Genomic DNA, 26,112 nt, shown 5'->3' with positions numbered 1-26,112 from the left:
CCCAGAGCCAGGGCAAAAAGGCTGAAGGGGCCCAGAACCAGGGCAAAAAGGCTGAAGGGGCCCAGAACCAGGGCAAAAAGGCAGATTTGGTTGTCAATCAGGGTACAAAGGGAGAAAGTGTGAACCAGGGGAAAAAAGCAGATGGAGCCGCCAATCAAGACAAAAAGGCAGAGATCTCCAATCAAAGCAAAAAGGGGGACACAGCTGCCAGTCAGGGCAAAAAGGCGAATGCGACTATCCAGGACAAAAATGCAGATACAGTCCAAAGTCAGGAGGCGCCAAAGCAAGATGCTCCATCAAAGAAGAAAAAGAAGAAAGGTGGCCCTGGTGAGTTACTCTGCTTTCTTTATAACCTTGGGGGCGGGGGGCAGCACGTGGAGGGAGGGGCATGGAAGGGAGCTATCTGTCTCTTGGAGATGCTGCCTGTAATCAGCTATTACCAAAACAGCACAGCACAACAAGCATCCTTAATTTTAGGGGTTTTCAGCAACAGCCATTTATTCATCTTCGTGCTTTTGTGGGTTGTCTGGTGGGCCAACTCTGCTTCTAGCTGTGGTTTAATGGGGTTGCCTTCTTACTGTAGGGTGAGGCCTGGGTGTATTTTAATTCTGGGGTTCAGCAGAGGCTTTAGCGACTCTAGATTGGAGTCCCTTCTCATGGTTCCCTCAGAGATACAAAAGTACAGGTCCAGAGGACAAGCACCTTTAAAAACAGCATCTCATCAGCCAGAGCAAGTCATGTGACCGAGCCTGAGTGGGACTCTCAGTGAAGAACTGTGGTGCGACCTGGGGATGGGTGTGAAAACAAGCAGAGTGGAGAGGAAAGCACACTCATTTCATCCAGCACAGTATCTAGAATAGTTCTGTGTCTTTTTGCCAAGACTTTCTTGAATGTCTGGCTGCATTCTGCCAGCTTTTTCTGTGTTATTACCTCCCTGGTGCTCCAGTGTAGATATATTCATTTGTGTGTGTGTGTGTGTGTGTGTGTGTGTGCGTGTGTGGGTGTGTGTACTTTGTAAGATTATGCTTTTGAGGAGAATTGGCATCTTTTCCTACAGTCCTCTTTCTCAGTTTTTATTTGCCTTGTCCTTTAGAATTTGGGCCAGAGAGTTTCTGCTTCATGTTCAACGCTCATTTGAGTATAGATAAGCACTAGTGGATCTGGAAAGTTGGTTCTGTTTGTCTTGACTGGCTTGTGTCTTGGGTCTGAAATGCTTGGGCCTGGGCCAGGCAGCACTGGGTTCTCTCTTTTATCCCAGTATGCCTGTCTTGCCACTTTGAGAAGCTGCATTGCCTTTTCTCAGGTTTCCTCCTCTCCCAGCTTCTGAGGCAGCACTTGCTGCGGCACCTTCCTTCGTGTCCCCCATGAAGAATGGAGCCTGTGAGTGACTGAGAGTTCCTTTTGGGGTCCTGGGCTAGCACTCTTCCCCCCCAGGTCCCACCAGGTCAAGTTGTCCTGTCAGGCCCTCCCATTGGCTGGGAGGGAAAACTGGCCATTCTTTCCAGTGATGCTCTCTTTGACCAAGGTGCAGTGGGTATGTAGAAACATCAAGACAGGGAGTCCTGCAGTTTCTGGTTTTCCCACAGTGATGTGCTCAGAGTTGACCTTGCCAGTTATGCCCTTGGCACAATACATAGTTTCAAGGGGCTGAAGTCATCCGTGAAACAAAAATGGTATATTATTGGGAAAGAAAGCAAATTTGTCCTAATTTATAAATAATAAAAAATGTTGTCAGGAGTATGATTGTGTGAGCCTACACAGCAGCTTGATTGAAGTGACATAGAAGGAAATTTGAACCCAAAAAAGCCATGTTCTGGAATAAGTTTAAATATTATATATAAAACGAAGATTATCCCCAAATTGATTTATTGGTTTACCATTTATTATTAGCCATCATTTCATTGGGGTTCCTCCCACCCCCCACTCCCCTCCCCAGCTTGACAAAACAATTCTAAAATTCCACCTGGAAGAAAACATAGTTAAGAATACTGAAAAAATATATATGTATACATACATATATATATATATATATTTTTTTTTTTAATATATAAGTGGCTTTTTGGAAGGCCAGTCCTGTCTGGTATGTGAACATATTCCTAAACTATTGTAATTAGAAGTTGGTTACAGGTAGAGGCCAGCCACGTCCAGGGGATAGAATGGTCATGAAATAGGTCTGCCACACTGTGTTCAACTGGGTCGAGTAGCAAAACAAACCCAGGGGCATTCATGTATGTATAAGAAATAACTTTATTACAGAATGCCGGGTTATTAGAACAAATGTGCTTGACACGATGGATGGATGGATGGATTGTGATAAGAGCTGTAAGAGGCCCGAATAAAATGATTAAAAAGAAAAAAGAGCTTTAGATCAAAGAGTAATTACCGTATATACTTGAGTATAAGCCGGCCTGAATATCAGCCAAGGCACCTAATTTTGCCACAAAAACTGCATTAAAAATGTGCTGAAAAACTCGACTTATACTCGAGTATATATGGTATATATTAAAAAAACATCCCAACCCAGTTTTCAGATCAAGTCCATGAGTCCAATATTAGCTTATAAGTCCAATACTAGTCCAGAAACCACTCTTCAGACTCAAGCAGTCACATGCAATGATCCAGAATGTGGGCAGATCACAGGCTGGCTGGTGTGTGCAAAGTCCTGTGGATCCAATGACAGTGGATGTATCTCCAGGGCTCTGGCTGTCATCAGCGCGACTCCATATGGCTTGTCCACCGGAAGACAAAGGCAGAGAGAGAGAGTGTGACCCACCTCCCAGGAGAAAAAAAGGAAGTTTCCAGAATCCACATGAGAAGGTCACCCCCACAACGTGGCATCATCAGACTGTGACCTGATTGACAGGCTAGGCTCCACCCCTACATTTATTTATCAAGGTGACATGAAATTTTATAACTACTACACACACCAAGAACGTAAAGGAAGTATCATAATTCATTGAGGAAGGGAAGGCACTCAATGAGAGATCAGGAGCAGCCCTGTCTGTTCAGGATTTGGGGAAACCTGTTTAGACCCCCAAGCACTCATCTCTAGATAAGTGCTTATTTTGAATGAATTAAATTTATCTCAAAAGCATTCCAATCTTGGAGCAGATGAAAGACAGCCAAATTTAGTATCGATTTGCATGGATGGCAGAAGGCAGCTAATGATGTTGCAGTGAAAGGACATCATGAAAGCACATGGTGACTTGGGACTTTCAAACAGGACTTAAAAGACAAACACATGAGGTGGCGGGGGCAGGGAGATGTTGGCAGCTGAGATTATACTGAAAAAGCTCCTTGCAATATTCCTCAGAGTGTCTGAAAGCTTGGACACACGGAGGAACCCTTGATTGTTCTTTGTTTTTCGTTTTGCTGAATTGGCTCTATCATCAACTCAACCCTGTACTCCTGCGGTCAGCGTAGACAGGCACTGCAAGGCAGAGCACACCAAGACCTCTACTCACCGCACAAAAGGTTCTAGAACTTCCAGGTGTCCTGTAAAAGTTGTCTTAAAAATGATTTCTCAAAACAGCTGAGATTTACTCTAAGGTTTGCCAAACTGCAAACACTGCCATGGGATCCAGTCTGACTCATGGTGAATCTCATAGGGTAGAATTGCTCCTGTGAGTTTCCAAGTCTGTAAAGCTTTATGGGAGTGGAAAGCCCTGTCTTGCTCCTAAGGAGCTGCTGGGGGTTTCAAACTTCCAACTCTGTGGGTTAGCAACCCAACACATAACTCACTGCACTGCCGGGGCTCCTTTCTCAGAGATAAAGTGCCCGCAAAGCACTCAGGGGGTCTTGTGAAAGCGTAAATTCTGATTCTGCAGTTGTAAGGTCGGCCTGAGATGTTGTATGTCTCATTAGTTCCTAGGAGATGCTGGTGCTGCAGGTCCACAGACCACATGGAGTTAGGGGTAGGGTCTAAGAGACATATTTTATATAACTAGTAAATACTTTTTGAGGATTTACAAGAAAATACACTTTATTAAAAGTAATTACATTAAGAATGGATGTGGTTAATAGAAAACTGGGACAGGGTAAATCAGATGATCCTTTTGAAAACCAACAAAGCAAGCTGTGTCAAGAACATTTATTGCTGCTAACTGCTATTGAGTCAGGCGCTGATTCGCCGTTTGCTTGTGCACAACAGAAGGAAATGCTGCTCGATGCTGTGTCATCCTTAGGTTAGGAACCAGATCACTGTGCTCCATAGAGGTTTCCATTGTCGGGGTTTCAGGTAGATTGCCAGCCTTGCCTTCCTAGTCTTAGTCTGAACACTCCACTGAAGCCTGCTCACCATCAGCAACACATAGCTCTCCACAACACATAGCTCTCCACCGACTGCAGGTCGTGACCGTGCAGTAAGGTGTATTGGCTGGATTAAGTGCCTAACGGACTGACAGTCTTTCTCCTTTTTCTGGGGTTCTTATCTGAAGAAATAATAAATCCATGGACACTGATCTGCATGTGATATATTTTTTACATTTGAATATTTGACGTTTGCAACAAACCCCAGGCCACAGTGCTGAATTCAGTGCCCATTGAAGCATTGCTGATTCCCTCAGTGAGCATGGTGAAGATGAAGCACTATGATCTAATTGTTCGTAGCAAGAAATGTAGCAAGACATTGCTGTGGAAACAAATCTCCATGGTATGACTTTTAGTTGAAAATGAAGGAGGCTAAATTATATTGGAGGCCGCCAGAAATGAAGTGAAGTGCATGAAGATCGATATCCTATGCATTAGTGAGCTGAGAGGGACTAGTATTGACCGTTTCGAATCAGTTGAATCAGACAGTCCATGCTCGGAAAGACAAAGTCAAGAGGAATGGCATCGCATTCATCGTCAAAAGAATGTTTCAAGGTAGAGCTTGAAGTACAGTGCTGTTTCTGATAGGCTATCAGAGTACAAGAAGAGCTAGTCAATACAGCTGTTCAATTTATGCTGCAATCGAGGAGCCCTGGTGGCTTAGGGGTTACACATTGGATGTGATCCACAAGATCCAAAGTTTGAAACTGTCAGCTGCTGTACAGGAGGAAGCGGGTGGGCTTTCAACTCCCATGAACAGTTACAGGAACAGTTCTGCCCTGCCCTCTGGGGTTGCTATGAGTCAGTCCTGACTCGAAGGCAATTTGTTTAAAAAAAATTTTTTTTATTCATCAATTACAAAAGCTGAAGTAATTGAAGAATTACACCAACATCTTCAGTCAGAAGTTGAGCAAACATAATCAGTACGCATTGGTAATTATTGGCGATTGGAATGAAAAAGGTGGAAACTTTTGAGGAAAGAACAGCAGCTGGAAAGTTGGCCTCGGTGATAGGAAGAAATTAAGCTAGAGATTGCATGATAGAATTTTACAAGACCCACAGCTTCTTCGTCGCAAATACCATTTTCAACACAAACGGCAGCGATACGTTTCCCCAGATAGGACACACAGAAATCAAATTGAATACATATCTGGAAAGAGGTGATGGAAATGCTCAATATCAGCAGCTAAAATGAAGCCAGAAGTCCAAGGTGAAGCTGAAGAAAATTAAAACGAGTCCCCGAGAACCATAATACAATGCTAACGTGTATTGCCACCTAACTTTTAAGAACTTCACAAGACAGATTTGACACTTTGACCACTAATGGCAGAAGACCTGATGCGCTGTGGGATGACATCAAGAACATCACACATGAAGAAAGCAGAAAGTTAGTAAAAAGATAAGAGAGAAAAGGTCAAAGTGGATGTCAGAAGAGACTCGAATCTTGTTCTTAATTGTAGAGTAGCTACGGCAAATGGAAGAAATGATGAAAGTCAAAGGGCTGCACAGAAAATTTCAAAGGACAGCTCAAGAAGACAAGGAAAGTGCTATAAAGATTTGTGCAAAGACCTAGAGTTAGAAAGCAAAAAAGGTAGAACACATTCAACATATCCTCAACTAAAAGAAAAAGAAAAATTCAAGCCTCAAGTTGCAATGTTGAAAGATTTTATGGGTAATATATTGAACGATTCAAGAAGCATCAAAAAGGGATGGAAAGAATACACAGCCACTGTGCCAAAAAAGAACTAATCTATATTCAACCATTTCATGAGGTAGCATATGATCAAGAAGCACTGGCATGGAATTGGAAGAAGGAAGTTGCTGTTACTGCTGAACTGAAAGCAATAGCCAAAGACAAGGTTCCAGGAATTGACGGAACACCAATCGAAATGTTTCCACAAGCTGGTGAAACTCTGGAAGCACTCACTCAGCTGTGCCAGGAAATTTGGAAGACAGCTACCTGATCAACTGTCTGGAAGAGCCCCTTGTTTGTGCCCATTCCGAGGAGAGGTGACCCAGCAGAATGCAGAAATTATAGAACAATAGCATTAATACCACATCCGAGTGAAATTTTGCTGAAAGTCATTTAACAATGGTTGCAGTGGTACATTCACAGGGACCTGCCAAAAATGCAGGCAGATTCAGAAGAGGATGTGGAACAAGGGATAGCATTGCTGGTGTTGGGTAGATGTTGGCTGAAAGCAGAGAAAACCAGATATATGTTCATTGTGTTTTCTTGGTTATCCCAAGGTATTTGACTGTGATAGTCATAATAGATAGCTTTGAGGAGAATGAGAATTCCAGAACACTTAATTGTGCTCCTGCAGAACTTGTACATCGATCAAGAGGCAGTTGTACGAACAGAACAAGGGCATACTGCATGATTTAAAATCAGAATAGGTGTGTGTCAGGGCTATATCCTCTCACCATACTTATTCAACCTATATACTGAGCAGATAATCAGAGAAGCTGGATTATATAAGAAGAATGTGGCATTAGGATCAGCAGAAGGCTTATTAGCCATCTGTGATATACAGGTGACACAACCTTGCTGAAGGTGAGGAAGACTTGAAGCACTTGCTGATGAAGATCAAGGATTGCGGTCTTCAGTGTGGATTATGACTCAATGTAAAGAAGACCAAAGTCCTCACAACTGGACCAATGGACAGCATCAAGATAAGCAGAGAAAAGATCAGAGTTGGCGAAGATTTTATCTTGCTTGAATCCATATTCCATGCTTATTGAAGCATCAGTCAAGAGATCAAATGACACTTCGCATAAGGTAGTCTGTGGCAGAAGATCTCTTTAACATGTTGAAAAGCAAGACTAAAGTGCACCTGAGCCAAGCCATGGCATTTGCAGTCGCCTCACATGCATGTGGAAGCTGGACCAAGGGAAGACTGAAGGAAAAATGGTTGCATTTGAATTGTGGTGCTACGCTCCCTGAAGGCAAGGATGATGCGATCTCATCTCACTTTGGACATGTTAGCAGGAGAGATCGGACCGTGGAGAAATACATCTTGCTTGGCAAACTAAAGGGGCAGCGTAAAAGGGAAACCTTTGACAAGATGGATGGGCACGGTAGCTGCAAGGATGGGCTTGGGTGAACAACACTTGTGAGGATAGCGGGAGACCGGGCAGTATTTCATTCTGTGCTACATAAAGTGTCGCTATGAGTGGAAGCCAACTCAACAACAACAACAACAAGCTATTTGGATATCATGGTAAAAGCACAAGAGAACGATGTTAGATCACATGAAAATAGTGTAAAAAATAGGATCAGGAACTCTTTCAAAAGGAAGTTTGCCGATTTGTTTGTTCCTTCAATGTGGTGATATTTCATCATTAAAACCACAAAGCAACCCTAGACAAGGCCCTCGATGCCAGCACCCACTTTATTGAGAGCTTTCGTTACCTCTGGTCCTCTGCAGTGCCGAGTATATTGGCCAGTTGTTCCACAAGTAGCTCATTGTATGTTACTGTCTTATGATGTTGAGAAGTTTTTTAGGGGTTTAAAGTTTGCTCTTAATACGTTGTCTTTATTAGTCAATTCATCATTTCACAAAAGCGATAGCAAACCTCTCTTCCTTCCAGATATTAAATTGGAACAGTCCAAACAGATAGCTAGAGGGCAGGAGTAGATGAAAATGCTGGCCTTCTCCGGGGCTCAGGGAGCCCCTCGTGTCTGTCAGCACACTGGTCAGAGCTTGCCTGTGACTTCTTCTCAATAATTCCGGGGTGAAATTCAGAACGGGACCTGGAGAGCAAGCGTCATGAAGGACAGGCCTAAGGGGGTGAAGGTGTTCGCTATGAATGGTGCAGGCCTGGACTTGTGGCCAGATACGGCCACAGTGAGGCGACCCCACAAGACTGTCGGGCAGCCTAAGACGGGCAGACAGGAGGCAGGGTGACCCGTGGAGGCGTGGTGATCACTCTTCACTGCCTCCGCACCAGCACCCTCAGAGCTGCCTCAGTCAGCAGCTTCATAAATACTCTGTACTGTGAAAGCGTCACAGTGTATTTAAATGGCATTTAAGTCATCAATAGATTTTGTGCAATGCTGTGCGACTATCTCAGTAGATTCCTGGATGTGTTAATGCTAAGTCAAAAAGTAGATACATTTTTAGTTTAGAAAGACAGTGCTTAATATCCAAAATAGTTGTACTCTTACACAGTTGTTTCTGGCATGTTCCTTCTGACGGAACCTCTGCTCACATGATAATATTGTGGTGTATGGAAATGGCTATAATTCCAAGTGGGAGCGTGACTAACCCAGGTGGAGAATAGGGAAAAACACTTGTTTAAGAAACAAGAGATGCAGGCGCGTTTGTAAGTGTTTGGAAGAGGAGACATTACTGGAGCCCTGGAGAAGAGAAATGTTTCCTGAAGTGAGGGGTGTGTGTATTACTATTGGCATGTGCACCCTCATGGACCACTGTGGGTGTGCTCAGTTTGGATAGCTCAGGGGACTTTGTGGGGAGGGGGGCCCGGGGGGGTCTTTAGGAAAACTGTTGCTTGCATTGGAATTGGAGGAATGTATATATGGCGGTGCTTAAAAAAAAGCAAACACCATTTTTGTTCCCTGATTTGTTCTTTATCTCCTGCCAGGTCTGCCCCGCTCCCTAACCTCCTCCCCCTCCCCACGCTAAGCTGAATTGATAATATCATAACCAGAATTTTAGCTCTAAACTTCAAGGAGGGGCCTTCCATTCCAACTCTGAACTGGAGGCCACCTAGTGCTGCACAGGTCTGTACCATACGAACCACAGATTCGGATGTTGGGATTTGTTAAGTTGTTTCTGAGTCAGAGTGCCCCTAAGTACAAAATGCTACCTGGTTCTGTGGCATCCTTACAGTTGTCTTCTTTGATGCCATTGTTGTAGCCACTGTGTCATCTCCCTCAGTGAGGGTCATCATTTTCGCCGACCCTCTGCTAAGCACAGTGCCCTCTCCAGACTCAGTGTAAACAAAATAGTGTGCTTTTAAATGGAGCCTGGCTTACTTGGCACTGCTTTTGCATGAGGCGGAGAGCCAAGTCGCAGGAGTTTCGTTTTGCACTCAACTCCATGTCCTGGGAACTCTGGGAATGCCAAACCCTGGTTGCATGCTGAGGGAAGCTGGAGCTGACTGAAGACCTAGTGGGAAGAGAAGAGTCGGCTGCCTGGAAAGGCTGATGCACACAGCTTGGTCCCCCCTGCCCACACTGAGGCCCAGGAGCCTGCTGAGGTAGGAATCTGTCCTAGAAAATGCAACCGAGGATGCAGACCATCACCTGGTTATCAACCACGGTGCAAAAGGCTACCTTACATTCAAAAGGGGTGAATTTTAATATCTTCCTTTTGCCCTTCTGTATTTCCCATTTTTTCCCCTGTAACATTTAAAATATAAAAGTAGTAAAAACTCAAGTTTTTTGTCTAAAAGCTTTATTGTACCAACACTTAAGTTCCTTCTGGTCAGTTTTAAAGCAGACCAGCCTGACCCTGGCCTCCTGAGCATCCACTGAACAATAGGAAGGAATTCTTCACTTCTTTGGGGAGGCTAGACCGAGGAAAGAAGTTATTGCTTGGTGGAAATAGTTACGTGCTTAGCTGTTAACCGAAAGGTTGGAGCTTTAAATCTACCCAGAGGTGCTTCCAAAGAAAGGCCTGACAATCTACCTCTGAAAAGTCAGTGATGGGAAACCTGTGTGGTGCAGTTCTCTGGCATTCATGGAATCACCCCGAGTCAGATAACTCCAGCCTTGAGGTTTTGTTGTTGCTGCTATTGCTGTGTGAAGATTCAGGAAAGAAAGTAGTTGTTCTCACCAGGCCTGTGGCAAATTACAGCATTCGGCTCCGCAATCTTTGTTTCTGGAACCAAGTTAGCAAGTAAAGCCAAAGGTGGCCAGCCTGACCGCATCCCCATTAGTGCGCCTCCCCCACCCCACCCCCTCCCCCCTGGCTGGAGCACTGAGGAAGACTTGGGGACTCTGAGTGGTGGCGGCGCTTCCATCTTGCCTGCCCAAGGGAAGACAGGAGAATAGAAAATACCCACAGTCTCAGCCTTTATTCGTGTTCAGGAAGGTGATGGCAGAAGGCAGAGGAAGCAGGGAAGAGCTTTAAAATTTACCCCCAACGAGGCCTGTATTCAGTATTCAGTTTGTTTGTGCATAGTGGGGGCCCCTTAAACTATTTAATGTAATAGTCTTTTTCCCTCCTTCTGCCCAGCTACCCATCCTCCACCCTCCAACTACCTGTCCTTCAGGAAGTATGGGCCTGTTGTGGTGAGGGCATGCCGCATGGGTTATGAATGGTTTGACACCATTGTACTTAACTGGATACTTGTTTGTATATTTTATGACACTCATGCCCATACATTTATTCTTGAAAAACATTCTGGAAAGTGCGTTTGCATTTTCACCTCTTCAAGAGCAGGAGCAAAGCTCAGGTGAATTTTGAGAAATCACACAGTCAGCATGTGGCAGGACAGGGTAGAGCCCCAGGCAGCCCTGCGTGCGCACTAGTGCTGCAAGTTCACCCTGCCCACGTGAGAGGCCCATGGAATGCTTTTTTTTTTCTCTTCAAACCCAATTTTTGCTTTTCTTTTTTTTCAAAGAAGATCTAAAACATACCCTAGGGAAGCATACCAAGTACCCGTGTGGTACTGACACGTCTGAGAGAAATAGCTCAGTGACATTCTTCAAAAAATATTCACAAATCTTCTTTTGTTTTTGAAGATGTAATAGGTTGTTTAATTTTTTGATTGTGGAATTAATTAAAATAAAATCCTTGACAGTTAAATATTTTTGTGATTACCATGAATTTGCTTATTGGTCGAGAATTTTCATTTTCATGTTGAAGTGTCATCGATATATTTGTTAAATAATAGTTTTATTAATTAAAGGTATTCTTTAACTTTTTCCTTTTTTTTATAAATCATTTTATTGGGGGCTTATGCAACTCCATACATCCATCCATTGTGTCAAGCACATTTGTATATATGTTGCCATCATCATTTTCAAAGCAGTCAGGGTGCAGAATAGCACCAATGAAACATACAGCTTTCCTCTGGTTCTTTAATGCTTCCTCCCCTCCACTATCATGACCCTAATTCTACCTTACAAATCTGGCTAGACCAGAGCATGTACATGGATACAGAAAGAGCTGGAAACACAGGGAATCCAGGACAGATAAACTCCTCGGGACCAATATTGAAAGTAGCCATACCAGAAAGGGAAAGGGAAGGTGGGGGGAGGAAGGGGGATCCGATCACAATGACCTACCTGTAACCCTCTCTCGGGGATAGACAACAGACAAGAGGGTAAAGGGAGACATCAGACAGTGGAAGACATGAAAAAATAATAATTTATAATTATCAAGGGTTCATGAGGGAGAAAGGGGGGTGTGAGGAGCTGATACCAAGGGCACAGAGCTTAAAAAACTTACAGCCTGGTGGTGCGAGGGCTTCTGTCCCAGCCTTTAGGCAGCTGTGGCCAGAAAGCCCAGCATTGTGATCTCTTTGTCTTTTTCTTCTGGCATCCTGTAGAATCTTGGTTGTCATTTAAAATGAGCCTATGAAAGCCCAAAGACGGATCTTGCCCAGAGAATGTCTTCCTTTTAAAATATTGTAATGTGTTATTTTTTCTACCACATATAAATTTGGTTTTGTTGAAACAGGATGGGAGAGGAACCAAAATTATAAAGAAAAAAAAGTCATTCAATTTGTTTTAAAAACCTAACCCTTGCCACTGAGTCAGCTCTTTTAGCAGAGACTAGAACAAGTCGATGGGGTTTCTAAGAAAGAGTTCAGTCTCCGTGCAAATAGACTGCCGCGCCATTCTCACATGGAGCAGCAGAGGGATTTGAACACCTACTTTCACTTAGCAGCGGAGTGCTACCTCCTTCGTTCTTTGCTCTGTAGGATGTATGAATATTGAATTCCGTTAGACACCATTCAGGAGCCCTGGTGCCATCACAGGTTACACGTTGGGCTGCTGTCTGCAAGGTCAGCAGTTTGAAGACACCAGCTGTTTCTTGGGAGAAGGGTGAGGCTTTTGACTCCCATACACAGTTACAGACTCAGGAGCCCATAGCGGCAGTTAGTTCTCCTTTGTCTTACACGTTCCCTAGGAGTTTGTGTGGACTCGATGGTTGAGTTTTGTGAGACACCTTTAAATAGATAACTTTGTACTTTATTGTTTGCTTTTCTTTCTCCATCCAAAGACAAGGCTCTTGATTAATAGGCTCAAAATATCACTGCTCTTGACAGTGATACAAATCGAGTGGGCTTAAAATATCAGACATTGTCCCCAGCAGCTGGGGGGTCAGTCAGCCATTCCTCCTAGGATTTCACTAGTTAGGGAAGGCAGGTCCACAGCCTTCTCTGGAGCACAATTGGCTTCCTGTCCAGTGCTGAGCTGGTTTGGGATCCTCTGTCCTTTTGTGTTTTCTGGAGTCTGTCTTAGCCCTTGCAGTAAGCAGTAAGTGACTGCAGTAAGTAAGCAGAGTCCTTCTTCAAGGCCTTATACAATTGGCATTCCCTGGGCTCAGGAGGACCCTCCTGCAGCCACTGGCTATGGTCATGTGACTGGAGAGCCAGCAAGGATGGTAACTCCTGTACCTCCTTTCTGGGTGGGCAGGAGCCTGAGGGAGCTGCTTCTCTGACTGAGAGGAGAATGCTCTCTGGTCTTGGACCCATAGGAGAAGAGAACTTGTCTGAGTCTCAGATTTGGGCTATAGTTGTTGTGAATAGCATGGTAGAGCTGATTTGCAAAACAGTACATAGAAGCCCCTTCGTGGGACCTTGGCCCTTTTCCTAAGTCAGATTGGTCCCTGGTTGTTGAGGCCAGGGAGTTGGTCTGCCATGGTCAGTAGAAGAACCCTGAAGCAGTGGTCTAGCTGTCTGTGAGGAGCCATGTAGGACCCTGACAAACTGCTGAGGTGGCTGCAGGCAGGGTGTAGAGCAATGGTTCTCAGCCAGTGGGTCGCGGCCTCTTTGGGGGTCGCCTGATTCACAACAGTAACAAAATGACAGTTATGAAGGAGCAACGTAAATAATTGTATGGTTTGGGGGGGTCACCGCACCATGAGGAACTGTATGAAAGGGGAGTGGCATGAAGGAGGTTGAGAACCACTGGTGTAGAGGCAGCCACCCATGTTGAGCATGTGTATGTGTCTGAGGGCGAAGCCTTCAGAGTTGGTCTGAGAACTTTGCTAAGAAAGTGAGTTCTTTTGCCATTGAAGTTCTCTATCCAGCCCCTGAGGTTGCACCCATAGTCAGGTCTCACCATCAGAATTCCAGTGCCGGCCCAGCTTTCTAAATACTCTTAGACCAGCCACTCTGCCTGTGGCCTAGGCTCCATCTGGTTAGCTGGCCTTCAGCTTCGTACCCCTGGGCAACCTGAGAGAAACCCTCCACAATGGGAAGCCTGGTTCGTGTGCTATTCTGTGCTGGTAGGATAAAATCCTACTCCTGGACCTGTGATGTCTTTGATCTCTCCAGCCTCCCCTCCCCTCAGAATCCAGCAAGCCCTCCCTCGCCACCCTTCACCACCCCCACCCCCCAACCTCTGGTGCCCACCTTAACCTGTAGTACTTGGCTCAAACGCCCCTGTTGTCCAAACTCTCCCCAAGTATTTGTTTTCATCATGAAAAGGCTCTCTCCCGGTGCCCATCCTCCTGCCTAGAGCCTGTGCTCACTGTCTTGGCTGCTCATCGCTGCCAGGTGCTACCTGTGCCATACCTGTCCACGCCAGCATGTAGCCTGGAACTTGCCGTGAGCATCAAAGATCAGGTGGTTGTACACAGAGCTCCAGCTTTGTTATGAAAAATTGCAGTTCCAGGAGCCCTGGCCCACGTTCCCCCATGATGCTGCCACCAAGAAATGAAGTTACACACCCAAGGCTACCAGGTCATTATCAGGCTGCCCCCCAGCACTGGGCTGTGCTGTCCTTTGTCCCGACGCCTGTTTAGCCTTTATGGTGCATGGTCCCTGTGTTTCCTGTGCCTTTGCCAGAAAGGTTTCTGGATCAGGCCACATGTCCCCACCAGGGCAGTGGGGACACCGGCCCTCCCCTCTCTCCCAGCGCTCCTGCCTCCTCGTTCCCTGCCCTGGCCTGTTCTGTTCATCAAACCCACAGTGTCAGATGTTGCAGGCAGAAAACCTCAGTAAGCTGGCTTCACCTTAGAATTCACTGCACCGTGGCCTTTCTAGAGCCTGCAGTTTAGCAGATTAAATGTTGAGTCTGGAGCAAATCTATTTTAGTGCCTTACAATCTCATGATAGCAAGTTTTCAAAGGAGTCCTGGGGCATTTGTGCGCAGAGAACTCGTGTGGCGTGCCAGTGTACATTGGGCCCCAGTGGAGACTGCTTGTTGCCGAGCCAGCAGGCCAGCACCAAGAACAGGCAGCTTCCTCAGGCAAGGCTTCCAGGCACGCCGATCCTGAACTCGGAAGTCAGCCTGACTCACCAGGGGCCCTAACTTCTTGTTCCTGTTCCTGTTTTTCATTTGGCTTTACTGCCCCTGATTTAGGAAGTTCTTTGCTAAAAAAAAATTCACTTAGAAATGTTTTTGCAGTTAGGATTCTCTAAAAGTCACTTACAAAGAGGGTCTGTATGAACTGAGGGAGGAATGTTGGCATTTCTAAGGTGGGTGCAGGACATGGCAGGAGGTAGGAGGGGAGCATTTTAAATGTTGCTATGCGTACTTTGAATTACATCAAGTGTTAAGAGTGCTTAATACTTCACCATGAAGTTCATTCCTGATCATTAAGAGTACTTTCAATGTGGTTACATTAGAAAGTTTTATACCATGGTTGCCTGATTGTTGCGAGGTGCCATCCAGTCCTTTCGACCCATTGGGAAGCGTGTGCAGCACAGTGGGGCATTGACACGCCTGTGCCAACCTCAAAGCCGGGACTGTGATGGAGGCTGTTCTTGCAGCCAGTGTGTCCACCCATCACAGTGACGGGCTGCCTCATTTTCCCTGGCCCTCTGCTTTACCAAATTGGAGTCCTGGTGGTGTAGTGGTTATACAGTTCAAAACCGCTAGCAGCTCCTTGTGAGAAAGACGGCGCTTTCTGCTCCCGCAAACAGTGGAAGCCCACAGGGTAGCTCGGTGGTGGTGAGTTTGGATTTTTCCCACTTTACCACGTGTGATGCCCTTTTCCAGGGACCGATCCCTCCTGGTAACACTGCCAGATACATGAGATGTGGTCTCACCATCCTCACTTCTAAGAAGCTACTACTTTTTTGCATACTTAGCCTTTGAAAGCTGGTCTTTGAAGAGGCTTTAAAAATTTGATGGAAAAGCTAAACTCAAAGATAACAGGTTTCTTCCCATGAACTTCTTGAAGACCCCCTTATATATTCTCCCCTTATAATACATCTCCATTCACATTGGCCACGGTCCAAGAGCCACCCAGTGGCTTGTGGCCACGACTGGACAGTGTAGGGTGGGCTCCTCTGAATCAGTCTAGGAAGATGGGCAGAATGTAGTCGAGGGGTCCAGTTATAACTCCAGCGATGTCTTCAGCGGGCGCCCCTTTCCGGGAGAGCGCAGCCATGAATGTATGGCTGCCAGACAGAGGCTTCCTTCAGAGAGGAGACTGGCACGGCTGCTCTTTTGGCTTAGCGGTACTCAGAATTTTCCAGACTGTGTAGTATATTTACTATTAAAATTATTGATGTGCTTGTTATGTGGTCTACATATAAGCCCCCAAAACAAGCCCACTGCCATTGAGTCAATTGAGCTCATAATGACCCTATACAGGGTTTCTGAGACTATAGGTCCCTATGGGAGCAGACAGCTCCGTCTTTTCCCGAGGAGTGCAGGTGAGTGTAGACTACCAGCCTGGTGCCTAGCAGCCCAGCAGTCTGCCCCACAGTCCCACCAGGGCTCCTTAGTATGTATTAGTGGACTCATACCAAAATCCCGGCTACGGGGCAGGACAAGGCAGTGTTTCGTTTGGTTGTATGTAAGGTCACCATGAGTCGGAGCTGTCTGACAAAAATAATTTTATTGGGAAATCTTAACCTACCCTGTTTCCCTGAAAATAAGACAGTGTCTTGTATTAATTTTTGCTTCCAAAGATACGCTAGGTCTTATTTTTAGGGGGTATCTTATTTTTACTTGAAGAATACAGTACACATTTATTGTTGAACAACCAAAAAGGAAATGTATTACCTTTATACAGTACGGTAGTAGTTGTCATCACAAACCAGCATAACCAGTCAAACTGAATCCTACAGTATCAAGAATTTCTTGTTACTACCCTTATTCCCATGTACAACAATCTATGGTACATTTACTCATAATCTATGGTACGTTTCCTCGCACTTCCTGTCTGCTCTGGCTGTGCTGCGGCCAACAGTGAGCTACGCAGCAGTGCCCGCCACTACGGTCCAGAGTCCAGAGTTACAGTACCTTCGGGGGGCCTTATTTTTGGGGAGGTCTTATTTTCCTGGGGATGCCTTATAATTCAGGGACAGGCAAAATTGTAAGTAGGTCTTATTTTGGGGGTGCGTCTTACTTTTGGGGAAACACGGTAGCTACCCTGCAGCCCTGATGTTGCTCTTTCAGATTTCTGCTTGAATCCCCAGTGCAAAGATCATCTCAGTGGAGCACAGTATGAGTCCCTTGAGGATGCCCACTGCTGGTCCAATGTGGTGCAGGTCGGGGAGTGCAGCGTTCTGGGTGGGGAGGACTGGAGATGGAAACGCTGCCATCAGAAGTGTAGGGACCCAGTGGAAGATATATGGAGAAAGAATAGCTTCACCTTCTAATGTTTGTATTTAATAAGATTTTTCTGTGTAGCAGTACGTTTTCTATTTGCCCTAGTATCAATAGTGTGCGCACGCGCGCACGTGCGTGTGTGTGTGTGTGTGTGTGTGTGTGTGTGTGTGTGTGTTTGTTTTCCTGGTGCTACAGTGGAAAGGCACTCACTGCTAACCAGAAGTTCGCAGTCACCAGCTGCTGTCGGGGAGATAGCTGTGCATACGCATCTCTAAAGAGTGCAGCCTTGGGAACCATGTGGGGCACTTGTACTACATCCTATTAGGTCATCAGGTTGGAATTGCCTCGGGAGCAAAGGGTTCCATTTTGATAGGAGCTAGTGACGTATAGTTCAGTGAAAATAAAGAAGGGTAAGAAGGACACCCATTTGGGTTTTGCCCATGAGCTCTTGGAACTTCAGTAACATCGGTATGTCATTCTCCAAGCTTCAGTCACAGCTACAAATACTCCTAGCAAACGCCGTGCCCACTCCTCCCCACCCCACCCCCACCTCCTTACTAAGGTGTAATGGTAAGTGCTCTGACTTGTAATGAAAACATTGTCACAGTGAGAAGAATATTGTGACAAGCCAGAAGGCTTAGGGTTGCCATGGAATCCTTCCCTGTTCCCCGGCCACCTCTCCAGAGGGGGACATGAGAGCCCACAGCAGTCTCTTCCCTTCCTGTAATTCCCGCAACCCAGCATTGGCTGGGTGACATCTGTGGCCAAGAGCAGACTTGTGCCACAAGGGAAGGAACGGCCCAGGAACTGCAAATGGGGTCTAGTCAGGGGAGGTGCACTCGCCCTGACTTTCAGCCTGTGGGAAGGAGTGGAATGCTGGGGAGCTGCCCCAACCCCCACCCCACCACCCCGTGACAGCTGTTGTGACTGGCTCCATCCTCCAGGCTGCCACTAGTGTGCTGACAGTAGACCAGCCTGTTCCTGCTAGAATTCAGCCCAGCCTGCCTTCTCCCAAAGGTGACATGCTTAAGCATCGTCAGGGGGAGTTAGAATAGTGTTTGTACCCAGCATTGGGACCACAGAGAGTGACAGGATGCCAATTAGAAGGGAGCCTTATGCCTTTCCATCCTTCTCTGAGGCGTGCTTGTGTTTCTGGTGAGGGCTAGCCCCATTGCTCAAGCAAGCCCCTTGGGGCAAGGGGCTTATTCACCTGCAGTGGGGGACCCTTGCAGAGCTATGCATGTGAGACCTGGACCAACTGGTTTGCTGGAAAGAGGAAAGAAAAGAATTGTGAGACCACTATATTTTGCATAATTCTGCTTAGAGTCATTTTGATGATAAAGGGAGAGGGGTGTTACTCCCACTCAGCAAAACGCCGCCGCCTTTACCTCTTGGACTTTCCCTGTACTCTCTTTAGGCACTTTTGGAGAAAGTGCAAGGACCTTAGTTTGATCTGTTTCTCGGAACTGGGACAAAGTGTGAGGTGCCTCAGGTCAGGCTCGCTTCACGCAGCTTCTGAGAGAGGCCCTTGGTGAGGGTCCCTGAGTGGAACCTCCCCCCTCCCGGGGGCTGCAGGGGGTTGCTTGGTGTCTGTGTCTCCACTGCTGAGGTTCTGCTCCTTCCCTCCCCCTGCACAGTGCTCGCGGAGGCCAACAGCACGCACAACCTGCCGTACAAGACCCTGGTCTCCACGCTGGGAAGCATGGTGTTCAGTGAGGGGGAGGCCCAGCAGCTCATCGAGGTCCTCTCAGAGAAAGCCAACATTGTCCAGGACACCTGGCATAAGGTGAGCCACCCCCTGCCCCAGGGCAGCTGCCCCCATGAGAGTCCCCCACCTCTTTTCTTCACCAGTCAGGAGGGGCTGTTTGGCCAGCCTGCCCAGGAGATGCTCATTTTCGAGGTGGGAGTGGCATGTAGGAGTCTGGTGCTTCCCTTTGCGCTCCAGGCAGTATTGCAAGGGCACATGTGTGTTCCCTAGCGGAGAGCCGAGGCTGTGGGTTATTCGGTGTGTCCTGCTGCCAGCTGCTCACCACAAGGTCAGCCGTTCAAAGCCACCAGCCAGACAAAGACAAGGCTTTCTAGGCTCTAAAGACTAAATGTCTCAGAAATCCACAGGGTCAGTTCTTTGTTCTAGGGTCACTGCTAGTCAGAATTGACTTAATGGCAGTCGGTTTTTTGTTTGTGTGTTTGTTATCTTTCTTTTGAGTGGTTAGTGATGTGTTACATGATGCTGAGGACCAGGTTGGTAGCCCTTGCCCTAAGCATCTAGAGGTTGAAGATCCTTGCTAAGTGAGCATGAAGACATCAGAGGCAGAGTGACTGAGGGTGGCAAAGGACCATGACCACCCTCTTCCAAGTCCATCCTGCCCCTCACAGGGCCATTGAAGCCCACTGGTGGGAAACATCATGCCCCTGGAAATGTCCAGAGCCCCTAGTGTGCTGGGCCTGCCTGTACAAGCGGGGTGCGGGGTGGAGCTGCACATTTGGAAGCTCGTAGTCTCACATCTTAAAGCCACGGCTGCCATTGGGGTCAGGGTCTGGTTGCTGGAAAGACAACCGAGAAGTCTGTTCCGTCTTTGCTGACGTGCTCTGCTGTGTCTAGGCTACTCAGAAGGGCGATCCCGTGGCCATTCTGAAGCGCCAGCTGGAGGAGAAAGAGAAGCTGCTGGCCACTGAGCAGGAGGATGCGGCGATCGCCAAAAGCAAGCTGCGGGAACTCAACAAGGTACAGTCAGTCCAGTGCTTTGTGAGACCCCCTGCCCATCTTCTCAGAGTCTCTTAGGTCATGGGGGCAGGCCTGATGGCATTGGCAGTGTGGTGCGAAGGCGTCAAGGGGGTACCTTTAGCAATGCCTTGTGGCTCTGAGAGGTAGTCGGCTGCCTACCTGGTGGTCATGCGCACACCCAGAACATACATGTGGGGTTAGGGACCTCAGTTTGTGGACAGGATGACCCAGATCCGGCCTTCACTGATAGTCCCTATAAGGGATCATCTCTTCTTTGGATGTTTCTGGAAAGGGGAGAGCTAATCCTTCTATTTCTGCTGTCCATGGAATGATCCTGGAGGAAAGACCTCACTCTTTACTGTCATCTGGGACTTGGCCCATAGAGCCCTTGCTCAGTGAGCAATACCCAGTGATGGGGAGAGCAGTGGCGCAGCACCGCTCACCTGAGAGAGCCTCGGTGCAAGGCGCCCAGGCCTGCCTCCTTTCCTTCCAGGAGGACTGGCCCACGGGACTGTCGGCTACAGCATGCTGCTCTCCTTCCACCCATTCTTACCCCTCTCCTGAGAGAAGAGGACTTTGGCAACAGGTGCAAGGGGCAGCCTGAGCTGCAAGGACGTCCCCTCTGGGGGCACCTCTGTATGATAGCTTTTGAGGAATCCGACATGAGGCAATTCGACCTCTGCCTTAAGAACAAGGAGTGCAAGTCTGGGGTAGAAGGAAAAGTCCATTTGCTGCAGGACAGGCAGGGGGAAAGGGGGAGCCTTTCGTGGTCCCTCTTTTAAGTGCTACACTCAAGAAAAGAAAAGGAAAAGACTAAGCCTCCCAGGGACTTTTGTCCACGTTAGCTAGTGTTAGATCTGTCACGATCTGGCCACACGTGACCTTCATGTGAGCTCGTCTGGGTTATGGGTGAATGCAGAGCTGGTTGGCTTCCGGAGCTGCCTGGGAATCCCTTTCTCACTCAGTGTTCAGTGGTATTGTGCCTCGGACTTGAAGTCTGCCATGACAGGAGGGGTCCCACGTGGAAATTGGCATGTCCTCCATACCAGACCAGACCCTCTTCCCTGAGAGCCCATTGACCAGCTCGCCACTGATGAAGGCTTGTTTGGGGAAGTCATTCTTCGGTAAACAAATTGAGAGATTGCCAAGCAAAAAGCAGTGACCCCAGATATGACTCCCTCGAGAGAAGATGAAGTATGCGTGGCCAGTTGGCAGTATCGCTTCCTGGCTCCTCCCTATGCCTACTCCTAATTTAGGGTGGGCTTAACGCCATGGATGTATAGGTCAACCTCTGGTGCTGATGGTGGCTTGTTCTTTCCTATGTGGTTTCCATCCAGTTTGGAAGATTAACAGAGGGGTGTATGTGTATGTCTGTGTGTCTCTTTCTCCTATGTGGTTTCCATCTATTTTGGAAGATTAACAGAGGTAGGTGTGTGTGTGTGTGTGTGTGTGTGTGTGTGTGTGTGTGTGTGTGCGCCTGCACACCAAGGGGTGACCTACAGAAGAAGCCGTGGTACCGCCAGGTTGGTCGCTGGTCATTTGTGTGCCACGTTCTCCTTGAGGGGTGGGTCCTATGCCCCAATGGCTGCTGAGATCTCCAGATCCCACCATCCACTCGGATTGCATTCCTAGCCCCCTGCCCCAGTCCGCACAGTAGAATCGCTACTGCTAGCTGCAGTGGCCGTGAAGTACTTGGGCCACAGCCGTTGTGCTCCGGTTCTCCTGGCCCAGCATCCCCAGGCTCTGGGGAGAGTAGGGCCTTGCTGGTGTGCAGCCAGGCTCACCCTCACTGCTTGCGTCCAGCTTATTCCCTCCAGGATGCCCTCTCTCAACTCGGCCGATGACTCCGAGCCTTCAGACAAAAGCCTGCACCTGAAGCTTCACTTTCGTGTACATGCCCTCTCCCCTACTGTTTATACTCCCTCCCTCCATCCATCCTCTGCAGCCAGACAGACCATGTGCTTTTTCACTTCTGGGCCACTCTGAACCTCCGTGAGCAGGTGAGATTGGGAAGAGCTGTGTTTAATCTTCTGGTTCTGTCCAGGTTTTCTTTGTTTCTAGAAAGAGGTTTGTTTTTGGGGGTTCTTTTTTTTATAAAAAGGGTTTTGCTTGACTGACTCACTTAGCGCCTGCAGTTGAAGGTGTGATGTAGACACAGAGGACCTTTGACATTGACTTCCAGTCTGTGGCCCACACATGTACTGCATCCATGGCAGAGAGGGTCAAAGCCTGGGCACACCAGGCAGTGGCCTGGTTTTCTAGGCATCTTCCAGGCTTCCAGTAGAGCCCCAGTGATGTGTGGTTAGGAAGGTGTAGTGCTTCTGGGAAATTTGAGGTTGTCCTTCCTTGTTTTGTCCAGAGCTCCTTTCTTCAGGGCCTCTGTCCTGAGGGGCTCTCATGTTCAGCCTGCACCTTCTTGGACACCCGGTCCTTGGGGCCCTCAAGGGACTTGGGCTCGGAGTGGCAGTGAAGTTATGGAAGCTTCCAAGAAGGGTGTGCCCTGGTGCTGTGAGGCCAGCTGCGAGCCCACGTTGAGCCTGGAGACGGCGCCTGACGGTGCAGTAGAGTTTCTTGGAGGACACAGCTGCCAGTGCCCAGCCTTGCCTCCCATTCCAGGGGGCAAAACCGCCTCAGTGTTCCCCTTCCCCATGCCTTCAGGACACTCTACGAACACAAATCTGACCTGTGCACCTGAAAAAGGAATTTGACGGACAGGAGGGAGAAAAAGAAGCCATAGAGGGCTAGGCACAGTGGGCCTTCCTTTGTCTTTTCACAAAGCCCAGGGCAAAGGAAGGGACCATCCTGTTGAACTCTGGTGGCCTGGGTGGGGCTCCCTCTGGCTCTGAGCGCTGAGTGCTGCTTCTAGAAGCTGCCCCATCTACTTCTCCAGGCTGTTGTCTGGAAAAACCAGCAAAGGGGCCAACCTAGAAAATGATGCGTGCTTTGCTTTTGTGTGGAGGCAGGCCCTACTCTGCCCACTGTGGGGCAAAGGGCACTGTGGGGGGGAGTTCTAACCCTGTTGAAGTGTGTTCTGTATCCTGAGAGACTTCTGGGACTAGGCCCCACATGCAGTGTCTCGTCCCTCTCTCTTCCTGGAGGCCCGTTCTGCCACTTGCAGCTATTCACAGCCCTGCTCAGGTCTGGTCTCCAAAGCTCAGTGTTGTCAGCTCTGAAGAGGAGCTGTGACCCTCCCTCTCTGAGGGTCAGCTGAGACCTCTCCAGAGGGGCGCAGTGGTGGCCACCTCTCCCACTTCTAGATGAGTGAAGAGCTTCATTTCATCACTTGGATTTTCCTGCTCTTGTTGGCCTCTCACCCTGGGGGAAGCCAAAGGGACAGTTGTCTGAAATGTGGGGCCAGTGGGGTCCTGGGAATCTTAGGACTTTCAAGACACTGGGAGCCACCTCATCACCTGGTGACCACCCCAGTCAGCACAGCCTTACTTCCCTTGGCCCCTGATCCCCACCTGTCTCTGGCAGGAGGCCCTTGGCCTCCCCAGGGCTCTGCCTGGAGAGGGAGACGTCTCCTATTTCTTTACTGTGCCGCCCAGGGTGGAGACAGGGTCTTCACTTTCAAGGGACACTTGGCACACAGTCACCCAGCCAGCTCGGCCCACAGTATTCCTGCCAAGCTGTTGCCAGTCTGGCTGGAGGAGCAGACAGGAAGTTCCTCCGCCCGGGGTTCATGACGTCAAGGGTCCTTCTTGCTCTCTCTCCCACATCCCATGGCTTCTGCCACAGCTGCTCTTGCTGAGGTGACTGGCAACCCTCTCAAGGCCCTTCTCCCCAGGCCTTGCATCTGATGTCTGTCACGACACCCCACCCCTGGGCTGGGCAGGTCTGAGTACCCTCCTGGAGAGTTGGGCTCTCCAGAGGTGGGCTGGCACCCAGCCAACCATATGGGACAGCAGCCCACCTTGTCCCCATCCCTTACCATCAGAGCTGTCTGCCTTCCTGTCCTGACACAGGTCCCAACTCAGAGTGGCCTGTGGGTGCCCGAGTGTTCTCATAGGATGCACCAGTGCCCCGAGAGCCCTGGCAGTACTGCTTCTGCAGGACCTCCCAGGGATCCCTCACAGCCCCTCAGTAGCTTTCTGCTGTGCCGAGTATAGTCGTTCTGAGAACTCTGTCCACAGAGGGAGCCCACAGCATTCTGCCCTTGGGCCATCTCCCAGCTCCACCATACTCTGAGTGTGACGGACACAGCAGACACCCCTAGCACCGGTCTTGGTCCCGTCCTGCTTCATCCTGTCTCCTCACTTGTCGCTCTTACTGCTTCCCCCAGGAGCTGACTGCAGAAAAGGCCAAGGCAGCAGCTGGAGAGGCCAAAGTGAAAAAGCAGCTGCTGGCGAGGGAGCAGGAAATCACAGCGGTTCAGGCACGCATGCAGGCCAGCTACCGGGAGCACATGAAGGAGGTGCAGCAGCTGCAGGGCAAGGTGGGTCCTGGGTCTGGGGCCGCAGCATCGTGGGAGGTGGGCTGGAGCTATGCCTGGTCAGGTAGCCCCTACCAGGCACACGTGTGGTTGATGTTAAGGACCGGAAAGCTGTAGAGTAGATCACAGGGAGCACTTTTGGCCAAGTGCCTGGTCGCAGGTGGCTAGCCCATGCCACCAACTCCCAGATAGCCACCTGTGCCGCCCAAGGGGAAGATCTCAGCCTGGAGCTGGAGGTTCGTCAAACTGGAAGCCGGAGAGCTGCCAGACTTCAACATCAGGGGCTCAAGGCCAGTGCTGCACAGCTGCCTCTTCAGTTAATAGCCAGGGTTATTAACTCTACCGCTTGCCCTTTGCACTTCCCAGCTGAGGAGGGCCCGGGAGGTTAGTGTGCTGGGACAAGTCTTCCTCTGGGTGAGTGTAGGTCATGGGTTGCCGCTGCCTCAGAGCTAGGGGTGGATGGAATGTTGAGTCCCAAGGCACCTACTCCCAAGCCAGGCGGGGAGGCCTGGAGCAGGACCCAACCCTTTGGCCTCAGGTCCCTCTTGCTGGCTTTCCCGGAGCTTTGTGGGTTGTGTCTTTGTGGAGTGCTGGCCAGGGGTGGCCTCCCTTTGGGAGGCCGGCCGGTGCCTCACTCGCTGCACTCTGGTAACAGTTGCTGTTGACTTGTCAGGTTCGGACTCTTCAGGAGCAGTTGGAAAATGGCCCCAACACTCAGCTGGCTCGTCTGCAGCAGGAGAACTCCATCCTGAGAGACGCCTTGAACCAGGCCACGAGCCAGGTGGAGAGCAAGTAAGCTCAGCGCTGCTGGTGAACAGGACCCGCTGCCTCCAGGAGGGTTCCAGAGTCTGGGGAAGACGCTCACTGAGGCTTCCTGCAGGGCTGGCTGGGTGTGCTCGGGTTTGCTGCTGGGCAGCCGGGGGTCCACCTCTGGTGTGAGCCCTGCCTTGGCATCTAGTGGTATCGGTGGTGGTAAGTACAGGGAAGGAGTCACGTCTCCCCCATGATGCCAGGTGTGGGTGTGGTCAGTGCCCTCTGCCCACTGGTGCTGGCATTTTGCTGTCCTGGCAGAGTAGGTGCTCCCTCCAGACCTGTCTTTACCACATCCCATAAGAGGCCCAAGTGTCACGACCAGGCAGTTATCTAAGATGAGAGCTTGATGGCAGTGTTAGGGCCTCTCCTGGGCCTGGTGCCTTGACTGCCTTCCGCCATGCTGGCACGTGGCCCCGGTTCAGGGAGGGATGGTGATGTCTTCGCGCACAGGTTAGCACGGTCTCAACAGCATCTCATCCTAAGGATCACCTCTAGGCAGAAGTGCTGGAGAGCTGCAGGCCAGAATTCCAGCCCCGCCCCCCTGTCCTCCCTCCTGATGTGAAGAGAAGTGGCTCTGCTCTCTTCCCCTCCTTCTCTGGGAGTTTCCGTCCCCACGCTCTGCCCTTGGAGAAGCCAGCCGGCTATTACCTGCTCATGGTGCTGTGACTTCTCTTCACCAGACGGGTCTGCATGGACCTGGATGACAGCAGAGCACACGGCTTCGGTGGGCATTGGGACAGTCTGCTGTGGCTGGGAGCCTTGGCCAGCATACCTGGGCCTCATGTCTGTTTTAACCAGGGTCTGTCCTGACATGAACTCAAAGGAGTAAAGGTTCTCTCCGGTGCCCGTCCTGTCTAGAGGTGCTCTTACCCCACCCCCACCACCCACGTCCCCACCCTTTAGCTTTGCACTTTCTGATGTCGTCTCCTCCTGACCCATCAGCTAACAACTGTGTCTGCAGCCAACACAGGCTGCAAGAACATATGAGACCAAGGGCATGAAATCCCTGGAGTTTGCTAACTAGGGAGAGCCCCAGAGTCTGGGGCCATGTCCCCTGAAGTTGTGGCTGCTCACCTCCAGTGAGTCTGCGAGGTTTCCAGCACTGGGACAGGCCGCTCCACG

General features: G+C 49.0%; 1 protein-coding gene across 7 annotated transcripts in view; it reads left to right on the top strand.

Moving 5' to 3' along the window:
• RRBP1 (ribosome binding protein 1) overlaps nt 1-26,112 on the top strand; it is a 67,868-nt gene that overhangs the window by 20,577 nt on the left and 21,179 nt on the right. For 2 of the 7 annotated variants that reach the window (XM_045295253.1, XM_045295247.1), the window contains exons 3-7: nt 81-327; nt 18,658-18,806; nt 19,623-19,745; nt 24,028-24,180; nt 24,851-24,969. In XM_045295253.1, coding sequence (XP_045151188.1) covers nt 81-327; nt 18,658-18,806; nt 19,623-19,745; nt 24,028-24,180; nt 24,851-24,969 — 791 coding nt within the window. Of the gene's footprint in view, nt 328-18,657; nt 18,807-19,622; nt 19,746-24,027; nt 24,181-24,850; nt 24,970-26,112 lie in introns of all 7 variants that reach the window. The other 5 variants (XM_045295252.1, XM_045295251.1, XM_045295254.1 and 2 more) reach the window with 4 other exon arrangements.

The sequence above is a fragment of the Echinops telfairi genome, unplaced genomic scaffold, assembly GCF_000313985.2.
Source record: "Echinops telfairi isolate 266 unplaced genomic scaffold, ASM31398v2 ScPeMD7_5592;HRSCAF=6446, whole genome shotgun sequence".
Taxonomy (NCBI): Eukaryota; Metazoa; Chordata; class Mammalia; order Afrosoricida; family Tenrecidae; genus Echinops; species Echinops telfairi.
The sequence above is the reverse complement of the archived record's forward strand: the minus strand, read 5'-3'. Positions and strand labels throughout refer to the sequence as shown.